The 13,604-nt window shown below is 34.6% G+C and overlaps 1 protein-coding gene across 3 annotated transcripts in view; it reads left to right on the forward strand.

Moving 5' to 3' along the window:
• The window catches only part of PDS5A (PDS5 cohesin associated factor A), a 129,080-nt gene that overhangs the window by 44,377 nt on the left and 71,099 nt on the right, over positions 1-13,604 (forward strand). For all 3 annotated transcript variants that reach the window (XR_009540349.1, XM_060148312.1, XM_060148313.1), the window contains exons 3-6: positions 4,884-5,087; positions 6,166-6,252; positions 6,784-6,881; positions 11,331-11,457. Coding sequence is in view for 2 of the 3 variants with exons in the window: in XM_060148312.1 (XP_060004295.1) it covers positions 4,884-5,087; positions 6,166-6,252; positions 6,784-6,881; positions 11,331-11,457 (516 nt within the window). In the remaining variant the exon portion in view is untranslated. The remainder of the gene's footprint in view (positions 1-4,883; positions 5,088-6,165; positions 6,253-6,783; positions 6,882-11,330; positions 11,458-13,604) is intronic.

A 13,604-nucleotide genomic window follows, 5' to 3' on the forward strand; every position in this document is an offset into this window, starting at 1 on the left:
CATTAAGTGGCATGTCTTTTTGAAAACTTTAGTGATATCTTTGATGAATGCACATTAACTTTAGTTTATGGAAAGAATCAATCCATAGCTAGTGCTTTTTGTGTCTTGATTTAAGAAATCCTTCCTGCTCAAGATCATAAAGATACTCAATTTTTTTTTTGCTGCATTGGGTCTTCATTGCTGCGTGCAGGCTTTCTCTAGTTGCGGCGAGTGGGAGCTCCTCTTCCTTGTGGTGCATGGGCTTCTCATTGTGGTGGCTTCTCTTGTTGCAGAGCACGGGCTCTAGGTGCGCGGGCTTCCGTAATTGTGGCACGCAGACTCAGTAGCGTTGGCACACGGGCTTAGCTGTTCTGCGGCATGTGGGATCTTCCTGGACCAGGGCTGGAACCTGCGTCCCCTGCATTGGCAGGCAGATTCTTAACCAATGTGCCACCAGGGAAGTCCCTCTTATTATGAATTTATTTATTTATTTTTGGCTGCGTTGGGTCTTTGCTGCTGTGCACAGGCTTTCTCAAGTTGCGGAGAGTGGGGGCTATTCTTCCTTGTGGTGCACGGGCTTCTCATTGCGGTGGCTTCTCTTGTTGTGGACCGTGGGCTCTAGGGGCGCGGGCTTCAGTAGGTGTGGCACACGGGCTCAGTAGTTGTGGCTCGTGGACTCTACAGCTCAGGCTTAGTAGTTGTGGTGCATGGGCTTAGTTGTTCCGCAGCATATGGGATCTTCCCGGACCAGGGAATGAACCTGTGACCCCTGCATTGGCAGGCGGATTCTTAACCACTGCGCCACCAGGGAAGTCCCCCTCTTAATTTTTAAAAACTTTCTTAGATGTCCCTTTCAAATTTTGATTTTTATCCCACTGGGAATTAATTTTTTTTGGTAGGTTCTAAAGTGGTCTGTCTTTACCATTACTTTTGGGCTTGGAAAATGTTATTGATATTTTCTGTGGTATGGTTTAGGAGTATGTGCTATAAAAATCCTCATTAACATTTTGAAGGCTCTCTGGATTTTAATGATGTTCAGTTTATTGAATATTTTCTTCATAATCTTTTATAACTAATTAAAGAAAACTAAGTATAAAAGAAATGGCAAAACAGCTTTTCAGAATAATTTGTCTACCTGAAAAGTTGACTGTGCTGACATTTTTCCTTTGAAATATTTCTAACAATTTGTAAATTGCTGATTTGGGGACCACATAGACACGTTTTGCTTGTCCCTCACAGTGGTATGAACTTTTTGGAGTTGCTGAAATTCTCAAGTCGGATGATTTCACTTAACCTTTTATTGTGTCCTGATCAACTGAATGATTTTGCAGTACTAGGTCTGCATTCTCACCTGGCAACAATTAGCTGAAACCAGCTCTTGTCTTTGGATGGGGCATGTGCTCTCCATTTCTCCCAAGTGGTTATTTCCATTTCCCTCCCCTTGAGTTGTGACCCCTGCTATAGACCTATGTTTAGACTATATTTACTTAAAAATTCTAAACAAATTTCGAGCAACAGACATAACATACTGATTGTCTAGAACTGATGAAGTTTTTTGCCAGAATGGTAGGGACATATGGATCATATTTTTAAAAATATACATGATATATATTATCAGAGTAGATGTTAAAAAGACATTTCATGAATTTAAAAAAATTTTATTGAAGTATAGTTGATTTACAGTGTTGTGTTAATTTCTGCTGTACAGCAAAGTGATTCAGTTATACATATACTTTTTCATATTCTTTTCCATTATGGTTTATCACAGGATATTGAATATAGCTCCCTGTGCTATACAGTAGGACCTTGTTGTTGATCCATTCTATATAAACTAGTTTGCATCTGCTAATCCCAAACTCCCAATCCTCCCCCACTCAAAGCTTCCTAGCTTTTATGAGGGGTAGCAATGGTTTACAAACTTATTTTAGTCTTAAGGTATTGTACTGCCCAAATACAGAAGGTCAATATATAAAGCTAATGAAAAGCCAGCTGCTCAGAGGCAAGCAACTGAGAGACCCTGGGCATGTGCCCGTCACACCACTCCTTTTGGCTGTCTTGTTGCCTCTACCAGGGCTACTAGGAACCTCAAAGTTGGAACATGGTTGAAACAGCTGTTCTGGAAAATCTCCCAAGTAGCTCAAGTCATACTGGAAACTTGCACCCCAAACCTTAAAAACAAAAGTTCGTTTTACCTAATCAAATTGCGTCCTTATAATTTTGTAATATTTCAGACATTCATAGGGAATAATAAGACAAACATTTATGTACCTACCACTCACCTTTATCAAATCTTAACATTTTACTTTGTTGCTTTGGTTTTTTTATTTTAATTGGAGTATAGTTGATTTACAATGTTGTGTTTCTGTTGTATAGCAAAGTGAATCAGTTACATATATTACATATATCCACTCTTTTTTTAGATTCTGTTCCCATATAGGTCATTACAGAGTATTGAGTAGAGTTCCTTGTGCTACACAGTAGGTCTTTACTAGTTATCTGTTTTATATATAGTAGTGTGTATATGTCAATCCCAATCTCCCAATTTATCATTCTCCGCCTTTCCCCCCTGGTAACTATAAGATTGTTTTCTACATCTGTGACTCTATTTCTGTTTTGTAGATAAGTTCATTTGTACCATTTTTTTAGATTCCACATATAAGTGATAATCATATGATATTTGTCTTTCTGCATCTGACTTCACTCAGTATGACAGTCTCGGTCCATCTGTGTTGCTGCAAATGGTATTATTTTATTCTTTTTTTGTGGCTGAGTATTATTCCATTGTATATATGTACCACATTTCTTTATCCATTCCTCTGTCAATGGCATTTAGGTTGCTTCCATGTCTATTGTAAACAGTGCTGCAGTAAACATTGGGGTGCATGTATCTTTTCAAATCGTGGTTTGCTCCAGGTCATGAATTTTAATGTTCTTTCAAAAAAAAAGTTTGCAAGCTTACTATGTGCCAGTCGTGTTCTAGTCATTGAGGATACAACTGTTAACAAAACAGATAAAAATTCTTTTCCTGACAAGAGTTAGGTGAAAGAAACAAATGACTTCTAAAACTGGAAAACATTTTTCTCAGCTATATGTTAATGTTAAAATCAAGTGGAATAAACACAAATATTTCAAAACATGTTAAAAGAAATAAAGCTCTGGATGAAGTAATAGTAGTGTAATAAATAATAATTTTAAAAAGAACATCTGGTCCTTGGGAATTCGCTAGGATTCAAAACTTTCAGAAGGGAATGCACCACACACATTGTCATAAAATATAGACAAGTATAATATGAATGGCTTAACCTGGGAAAAACAACACAGATGTGGATGACTGTAAATCACTATGCCATATGCATTTCTGATTTAAAAGGTTTTAAAGTAGAATTAGAATACTTTATAAATGTGATTTTATTTCCATATTATTAACATCTCTATATCAAACTAGTGATGCACAGATAAAATCAGAAAATCAGAAGATTTTATATATTAAAATCAGAAAAAGAATAATACATCTTCCCCACCCCCGATTAATATTTAACATTATTTGTTAAAAAAATTTTTAAAAGACAAGTCTTATTTGGTGAACTTTCATTTCAACTATTAATATATGTATGTTTGTCTCATATCGTGGTAAATGTGTTCTTTTTTAATTTTGACTTTTGATATAATTGCTGACTTGGAAAAGTTGCAAGAATAGTAGAGAGCTCCTGTATTCTCCAGATGTTGACTGTTTCCACTTTTACTGTTCCCTTCCTCCTTCCCCACCCCCAAGCTCTGTATGAGCACAAAGCCATTTATAATAAAATCACCGAATTCAGTTCTTTAAGATGCCATTCCTGACATTTGTATTTAGGCTCATAAGGAATAGTGATTTACAGTCATCCTCATCTGTGTTGTTTTTTCCAGGTTAGGTCATTCATACTATACCTGTCTATATTTTAGAACAGTGTATGTTATACATTAAAATTGGATTATAATTAGAAAACCAGTCAGTGGGATTTACTCTCATAACAGAATTAGGTGGAAAACATCACTTCAGTAGACACAGAAAAAAGTATTTGAAAAAACCCAGCACTTACGATAAAAAGTCTTGTCAAAATAGAAATAGAAGTACACCTTCAATATTTGAGAATGGTGACTGGTTAGGTGAAGTCTGATTTATTTAAAGAATTTTGATGGCATGAGGAAATAATCATGATTGGATAAATGAATAAGGAATGACTATATGGTTATTTGCATCTTTACAGAGAAAACAGACCAGCATAAAATACACAAAAACATAAATAGTGGTTATTTTCTGGGGTTGAGAAATTATGGATTTTTTCATTATACTTTTTTTGCCTTTTAGAGTGATTCTAAAATGTGCATTTGTTAATTCTGAAACCATAAATAAGAACAGAGGTTATTTTATAATTAAGGCTTTTAATCAGAAGTACAACTACATAAAAATATTTAAACATGGCTTTCTATTGTGAATTGCAAAACCCATTAAAGTGTGAAATGAAATAGTTTTAAGGAGCCTAAATCAAGGCAGCTTTGATGATAAAATGTACAAGAAACATAATTGATGAGGTTGCAAAATAACAAATGATTTGCTTATCCATATGAAGCCATGAACTTTTTACCTGGGGCTAGATATAATATAATAACGAGAGTCTTTAGTTCTTCGTAAACCTGGTACAAATGCAGATAATGTATCTATCAGTAATCCAAAAGTTGGCATTTGTTCACGCTTGGAATCTTTACTCGAATTCTTAAATGAAGATGTACAAAAATTGATTGTGAATCCTCTGATGGTAACTGATTGCTAGTCTGTGTTGTAATGGAGATGATTAAATATATATACTCCACTGGTTTCTAAATATCAAGAGTTGATTATATTTTTCTTCTATATATTTTTGCAGATGGTAGTCAAAACTTTTATGGATATGGATCAGGATTCAGAAGATGAAAAACAGCAGTATCTCCCACTAGCCTTGCATCTAGCATCTGAATTTTTTCTCAGGAATCCCAATAAAGATGTGCGTCTCCTTGTAGCATGCTGTTTGGCTGACATCTTTAGAATCTATGCCCCAGAAGCTCCATATACTTCCCACGATAAACTTAAGGTAAATACAATCTTTACAAAATTGGTTTACTTTTATAGTTTAGCTTACTACCCTTAGGAACATAGGTTTCATTTTAATCATCCTGTGACCGTAAGAAGATTATATCATAAGTTCTAAAACTAATTAATTATTCATTCAATTAATATTGAGTATCCACAAAAATGATTGGTATTTTTATGTGGCATTAAAAGGTATGGATCAAAACTAGTCCCTGTCTGCTCATATCTAACCTTCAGGAATATCCATCTGAAAGCCCAGATGGCTGAATTGAAGGGGGGGATGGTGGATGAATGACACTTTTCAAAACAACTATATAACAGAATTTACACATTCAAATGACTGTTTTCCCCTGCAAGTTATATTATATGCAAAACTGTATGATCATCTTGATGGTTCTGCCTTTGTTAGAAATGTTTGAGGAACTCCTCTTTTGAGTTGATCTCTTGAGCTGATTTCGTATTTTGAATACTTTTATACTTTAATCCTTTGGATTGCTTTCTTTTAAATAGTCCTAAAATCAGTTTGTTCCATACTGATACTATTTGGGGTTAAAACTTCTAAAGAAAGCTTATTAAGAAGTGGAGCACTATTGTTGTGGAAAGTACAACCCTTGGACCAGTCTATTATTGCTTTTGTTCCACACAACTTTGTAGTCACTCATCAAATTCAAAACTAGGTACTGAAAATTACTATTTAATTTGGGAAATTATAATGGGAGACTCATATCCAGGTACTTAAACTGAAGATAACTGCCATAATACAAGATGAAGATAGTGAATAAAGTTCTGTACTAGAAGGGTAGCAAGATATAGAACCTATGGTCCTCTCAGAATGAGAAAGCCTAAAGATTTGTGGCAGTAATAATCTTTATTTTTGCTTCTAAAGAATGTAATTTTAGGTGATTTGCTGTTTTCCAGATATTTTAAGTAATGGACTAGGCCAGTCCCAAGTCATTGGCTAAAGGAGAATTTTCTTTTATTGTCTATAATGGAGAATATATATTGTAGACTATTAGTGTATTGTGAATGTGACAAGTATTTGTATCTAAATTAATATGTTTTATCATTTTTTAAAACAGGACATATTTTTGTTTATTACCAGACAATTAAAGGGTTTGGAGGATACAAGGAGCCCGCAATTTCATAGATACTTTTATTTATTAGAGGTAAACAAATTTTATTTAATAAATATCACATTATTTCATGTTGTAGAAAATTCTTTATAGTAACTTTATAATGTAAAATGAATCTTTTGTTTGTTTGTTTTATACTAAGCCCACTTAAGAAAATGTCATTTACAATCTTTTTTTTTTGCTCCTCATATCCTGAAAAGATAAAGCATATTCCACTGGCAAAGCTGTTATATTATTTGAAACTTTATTTTTATATTTCTGTTTTTATTCTTTTCTAATCCCAAAAGAGATTAAGTTGAATTAATTTTCACTGTGCCCTATATTTTGTACGTATATATGTGTTACTAGCCTCTGACAGTATTTTTCAATTAGAGAAGGTTAATACCAGCAGATATGTCTTTTTAAAGATCAGAGTACGACTGTTTAAACAATTGTAATTTTATATGTTGGGCCATTATAAGTTTTACTAGATTTATAATTCTAAAAATTAAATTTTATTAATGAGCTTGCTTTTGTGTAACTTTTATGTATGTGTAAATAATTTTATTTATTTATTTATTTAAGAATTTAGCTTGGGTTAAATCATATAACATCTGCTTTGAATTGGAAGATTGCAATGAAATTTTTATTCAGCTTTTTAGGACTCTCTTCTCAGTGATCAAGTAAGTTATTTTTTAAGCATTTCTGTCTCTTTTTCTTGCTCTGTGTATTAAAGTATCATGTACTGTGCATTTACACTAAGATCTTTTAGTTAAAAGGAAATGTTTTCCTTAGAAGAGTTAACATAAAAAGGAAAATAAATTCTGTTGTCTGAAACCTGCCTTTGTCCTTATATTACCATTTTAAATAATGGTATCAATTGTATAGGTTGACTCTTGTAAAGCAAGCGGTATGAGACCTTATATAATGAAGTACTAACTGATGAGGTGGAAATTTTAAGTATTGTAAGTATCATTAGTGAGTACTGGGAGGCATAATAGCTCAGCGGTTAAGTATACTGACTTTGATATCTTCTCATTTTACAGCTAAAAAAAATCGTAAGCATTGCTCTTTCCTTATAGAAATAGGGACATTCATGTACAGAGGAGTTTGGTGGCTTGCCGGGGCACAAATTGCTGAACAGGAGAGCCAAAACTGATTTCAATCCAGTGTTTCATTCTGGTGTGTGTGTGTGTGTGTGTGTGTGTGTGTGTGTGTGTGTGTGTGTGTGTGTGTGTGTGTGTGTGTGTGTGTGTGTGTGTGTGTGTGTGTGTGTGTGTGTGTGTGTGTGTGTGTGTGTGTGTGTGTGTGTGTGTGTGTGTGTGTGGTAAACCAAGCATTGTTATGAGATGTGTTCTGCAACATTACATTATATGCAAACATAATATATATATTTTAAATTTTCTAGTAGCCACATTAAGAAAGGTAAAAAGAAACAAGTGAAATTTATTTAAATAATATACTTGGGCTTCCCTGGTGGCGCAGTGGTTGAGAGTCCGCCTGCCGATGCAGGGGACACGGGTTCGTGCCCTGGTCCAGGAAGATTCCACCCACATGCCGCAGAGCGGCTGGGCCCGTGAGCCATGGCCGCTGAGCCTGCGCGTCCGGAGCCTGTGCTCCGCAACGGGAGAGGCCACAGCGGTGAGAGGCCTGCGTACCGCAAAAAAAAAAAAAAATATATATATATATATATATAATAATAATAATAATATACTTTATTTATTTCATGTTATCCAAAAGCATTATTATTTCAACATAAGGCTCTCTATTCAGACTTTATCTTCAGTAGCCAAGTGGCTGTTGGATAACAGCTTCTGTATTGGACAGCACATTTCTAAAGTTTTCTGTAGATTTCTTATGAATACTTTAACATATTTTTCTTTTCCTTAGATAGAATGGTAGGAAGAGAATTAACCAGAAATAAACAGGAAAGGACTGGACCAACCTGGTCTAGTGATAGAAGCTTATAAAAAAACTGCATGAGAAAAAGCTTCCTGTGGCAACTAACTGAAGGCCCTTAAATAAAAGATAAAATGTATAAACTTTACCTTTGTGTTACTTAGCTTTTGCTGCATAACAAAGTAACCCACAACTTGGTAGTTTAAAACAGATTCCATTTTATTTTGCTCATGATTCTGCTTGTCAGTTCTTTCTCTCTGGGCTGGACTTGCTCCTGTATTTGCAGTCAGTTAGCAGGACATCTGGCAGTTGGCTGAGGTAATAGGACAACTGGGTCACGTGTCACTCTCTTGTCATCCAGCAGGCTAGTTCAGACCTCTTCTTATGCTGACTGGGTTTCAAATGTAGCAAGAAGGGCACACCCCACCACACAAGCACTTTTTAAGACCTCTGCATACTTCATGTTTACTTATATTTCATTGGCCAAGCAAGGTTCATAGGCAAGCCCAGATGCAAAGGTTGGTTAGATAGACTCCATATTTTGTTGGACAGAGCAGCGTTTTAAAGGCTTGTGCATAAGAGATGGGAACAGTTTGTGGCCATTGTTTGCACTCTACCACATATTTGCAGTTTTTTCTTTTAATATTAAAATCACCAACAAAATGAAAAAAAAAATAATGCCTGACTTGTCATTCTGCCCATTTTGTGACCTTGGTTATCCACTTAAGTCCGCTTCCCACTCTGCAGTTATACTTCTTTCCTCTATTACTTTTACGTACAATCCTATCAATATTTTTCTTTACTGACTCTGAAGATCTAAGTTTATTGTTGACCTAATTATCTAATTGAAAGAATTCACAATGAGGTATCAGTAAATAAAGGACTTGCCTTTTGATAGAGTTTATTGATTTGTATTTACTGACACATTCACCATATATCTGGTATTCTTCATTCCTTCGCATATATGCAGATTTCCACCTGGTATTATTTTACTTTACTCTGAGGGACTTCCTTTAACATTTCCTATAGTTCAGGGCTACTGTTGATAGAATTCTTTCAGTTTTTATATGTCTGAAAAAGTCTTTTATTCCACCTTCATTTTTCAAAGTTATTTTCATGGTATGAATTTCAGGTTAATAGACTTTTTTTTTTCTCTTTCAGTACTGTTAAAGATGTTTCCTGCATCTTTCTCTGGCTTGCATTGTTTCTAATGATAAGTTTTGTCATTTTAAATCTTTGTTCCTCTGTAAATAATGTATCTTCTTTTTCTCTACCCACCTAAGATTTTCTCTATTACTGGTTTTAAACAGTTTGATTTTGATGTCCCATTGTGGGTGGAGCTCGTAGAGGATATGTGGGTTTACCCTTCTGATTACTCTATTAGATGCCCTGTAAGTTATAAGATTTTCCACTGTAGTTGGAACATGCATATTGTTAAGACCTGTGTGAATTCCGGGAATTATTCCCTCCACGCCTTTCAGGTGGTACCTTCCCCAAACTCAAGAAATTTCCTCACCTGCGTGTGCTGATCACTAAGCACCTGAAGACTCGGGGAGGGGGGTACCCTCTGTGAGCTTGCTCTCTGAGTAGCTCTCTCTCCTCTGGTATTCTGCCCTGCAAGCTATAGTCACCCTAGACTCAGGAAAACCATTAGGCTCTGCTAGTATCTTCTCTTCCCATACTGAAGCCTGGAAACTTTACCAAGTAGGAAAAGTAAGCTGCGAAAATTGTTCCCTTGTTTCAGCAGCATGTGTATAATGTCTGATATCTGAAAACTGTTATTTCTTATATTCTGTCCAGTTTTTTAGTTGTTCAAGTAGGAGAGTAAATCTTACCCCTATTATTGAAGCTTGGGCTGGAACTTGTGGAAATAATTTTTAAGTCCATTTTTCATTTATCTTTCCTTCACTCCTTTCCTATCCTCAAGTGCATATGGATCTGAGAGCTATATATATACTCTCTTCATTCTTTTGCATCAAGCTGAATATCTGTTCTTCTTCACCCCCTACCACACACACACATCCCACTATATAATTGATCTTTCACAATCTTGGCCTGTAGTAAACAAGATATTTAAGAGAGGATATGCAAGAGGGGTATCTTTCTAAAAGGGGTATTTTTCTGCCTTGTAGAAAACTGTGTGTCTAACGATGGGACAATTTTTCTACCAACTTTATAAATTTTTTCATCTTTGATTTTACAACTAAGTGTCCAACAGGTGTATTATACATTATTTCAAACTAATTTTTTAAAAATTATAGGTAAGAAATACATAAATGAAATAACATTTAGTTTAGTCTTAATTTAAACTTCCCTGTGTCTGTAGTAGTACAACTAAGTTATATTATCTTGATTTGTCTTTGCATATGTATTCTGATAAATGTGAAAATGGATAGGTCAAGTCTTTATTTAAGATGCAGTCAGAGAGGGAGAAACCTAGATGCTCTCCTAATTTATAACAATTTTGTAGCCAATCTTTTGGGGTAAGTTTGTATCAGCAGTAGAGATATTTATTGAGGAGGTCCACATTGACTCTATACTGGCTAAGGAAGCAGGACTGAAACTGATTCTTGGCTTTTTACCTCGTTGATTTTTCATTCGTTTGAAATTCTTTGAGAGATAGCAGGATGACATTTTCAGAACCTTCTAGTTATAAGTTCTGGTAAGCATTTTATATCATACTTTGGGTTTTCAGTATGGTTGAACTAAAAAGTCCAACGGCAAAAATATAGGAGTGTTGACTTAGGCTTTTTTGTGTGTTTATAGTTCTGCCTTATTTGGAGGAATTATTAAGATCAAAAAGGATAAAAAGGATGAAAAACTGCCTACCTTCATTATCTTGTACTTTTTTTTTGTTTCCTTACTTAAAATTTTATCACCTTTTAAAATCCAGGGGCATATAAGCAAAGATGTCCTTTCTTTGAAGTTGACATTTTTGTTTAGTTGAATTTAACTCACTCTTTGAATTCTAATTGTATAGGGGCTTAATTAAATTTAAAGGTTTTTGTTTTTGTAAAATACTTTACAATGATATCTTAGTAGCTGTTTTAATAATCAACAAAGGGAGAAAGTAAATATAGAGCAGCCAAAGTTTCTTTGCCATTACTGGCATGGTTCCCTCAATCAGGTGAAAATCCTTTTACATTTGAGATAGTTGTTTTAAACTGGGAAGTTTTAATTTTCTTTTGTAAGCCTAATTGTTTTTTCTTTTTTTTCTTCCTCTTTTTTTAAAGCAATAGCCACAATAGGAAGGTACAAATGCACATGCTAGACTTGATGAGTTCTATCATCATGGAAGGTGATGGAGTTACTCAAGAATTATTGGACTCCATTCTTATTAACCTCATTCCTGCACATAAGGTCTGTATAGTATGAAGATATTAAAGGTTAATATTTAATGGTAGTACTACACATATGAAAAATAATTGTTTTTCACCATTTGCAATCCCATGTAATTATTCCCATTATCATTCTCCAGCCCCAAATAAAATAGAGTAACACATATTGGTCTTATAGCTATTGTTATCTTTAGAAGATATATTGATTAATATATTATGGAAGATTTTCATTCAGTTAAGTGCTGCCTATTCGCTGGAAAACTAAAAATGTTCCAGATTGATTGACCACTCATATCTAATCTAGAAATTACAAGGGATTGGAGTACTGTCTTGGTTAGTTGCTGTTTGTTTGTTTTGGAAAAGAAAATGTATTTATTGTTTTGTAACGTAGATGTAGAGTGTAGGAATTTGTATTTCTTCTCAGAACCCATGTCCTACATTTTTCTTAGGCACTTTCAGAAAAAGATTTAGGCAGAAGTGGGAACTATGTGGTTAATGTTAAGGGGAAAAGGATGATTCAGAGCTGTATATTCCTCTCCATTTCCTTTTCTGTTTCTCTCTGCTAGCTCCCCCTAAGAAACTGAAGGACTTAGCTCCCTACCAGCTTCCCCTCTGGGGTGGACTCAGGCCTACCCCACTGTTGATATTTACTCTTCTGCCCTTTTCCTCTGACTGTTCAGTGACCTATTATCAGATGTTAAATGAAGATGTATCTAATGATACTTACTCACTATAAGATGCAGTCAATTATAAATTTTTCTCCTTACTATATATTATTTGCATTTTTTTAATTCAAATGAGTCTGTAATTGGTCAAAATTTTGAGAGTATGGCATAGGGGGAGTATATGTCAGGCAAAATAAAGGAAAAACTTTTTGAGGAATAGTGTATTTGGTGTTTGTATTCTAGTTAGAGGTTATTTTTAATGAGTAGGAAATATACCTTTTTAGGAAATAGAAAGGTTGCCTTAATTTTTTTCTTCCAGTTTTATCGAGTTATAAGTGACATACAGCACTGTATAAGTTTAAGGTATACAGCATAATGACTTGACTTATATTATGAAATGATTTATTTCATTTAATTTAAACATTATAAAATGTTTAGTGAACATCCATCATCTCATAGATATAAAATTAAAGAAATAGGAAAAAAATTTTTTTCTTGTGGATGAAATGTCTTAACTCTCTTAACAAGTTTCATATATAACATACAGCAGTGTTAATTAGATTTATCATGTTGTACATTATATCCCTAGTGCTTATTACCTCATAGCTGGAAGTACCTTTTGAATGCCTTCATCCAATTCTGCCCCCCCACCCCCCGCCATAACTACAAATCTGATCTCTTTTTTTGTTATTGACCTACATAACACTATGTTAATTCCTGTTACACAATATTTCTATACGTTTCAAAATGCTCACCTAAATCTAGTTACAATATATTAGCATATAAAGATATTACATAGTTATTGACTTACGTTCCTCACTCTGTACATTTCATATCTGTGACTCATTGATTTTTCACGTGGAAGTTTGTATCTTAATCTCCCTCACCTATTTGTTTCCTCCAAGGTTGCCTTAATTTTGAGATAATCTTATCCTCTTGCCAATGGAATAAAAACCTGGAGCAAGTGTCAGGAATCTACAGTTTGTAGACCAAATCTGACCCACTGCCTATTTATGTAAAAGTTTTATTTGAAAACAGCCATGCTTATTTGTTTTCATTTTGTCCGTGGTTGCTTCCTGCTACAACAGCCAGAGTTGTGTAGTTGCAGTGGTGACGATATGGCTGGCTAATAAAGCCTAAACTATTTACCATCTGGCTCTTTGCATAAAAAGTTTGCTGACTACTAACCTAGAGTATAGGATATCCTTGCCTTTTTGGGGGATAGGTGCGAGATGATGGTCAGTGAATCTCAGGTTGGTCTAAAACTGCAAAGTGTGGGGATGTTAATGGGTACTCTTCAACACAAGAATTCCATTTTCAGTAAGTTTTTAAAAATTAAATATATGTCTTTTCTATAGGCTTCCTCAGACGCTTTAATTTGTTACCATGCATTGGGAATCTTGAGGAGTGAAGACAGTATTTGGCGTTTTAAAAACATAATTGGCTGAGAATTTTACCAGAAACACTTACCAGGTCCACTCTTGCTCAGAACAGACGTTAATTA

The sequence above is a fragment of the Lagenorhynchus albirostris genome, chromosome 4 (assembly GCF_949774975.1).
Source record: "Lagenorhynchus albirostris chromosome 4, mLagAlb1.1, whole genome shotgun sequence".
NCBI classification, from domain to species: domain Eukaryota; kingdom Metazoa; phylum Chordata; class Mammalia; order Artiodactyla; family Delphinidae; genus Lagenorhynchus; species Lagenorhynchus albirostris.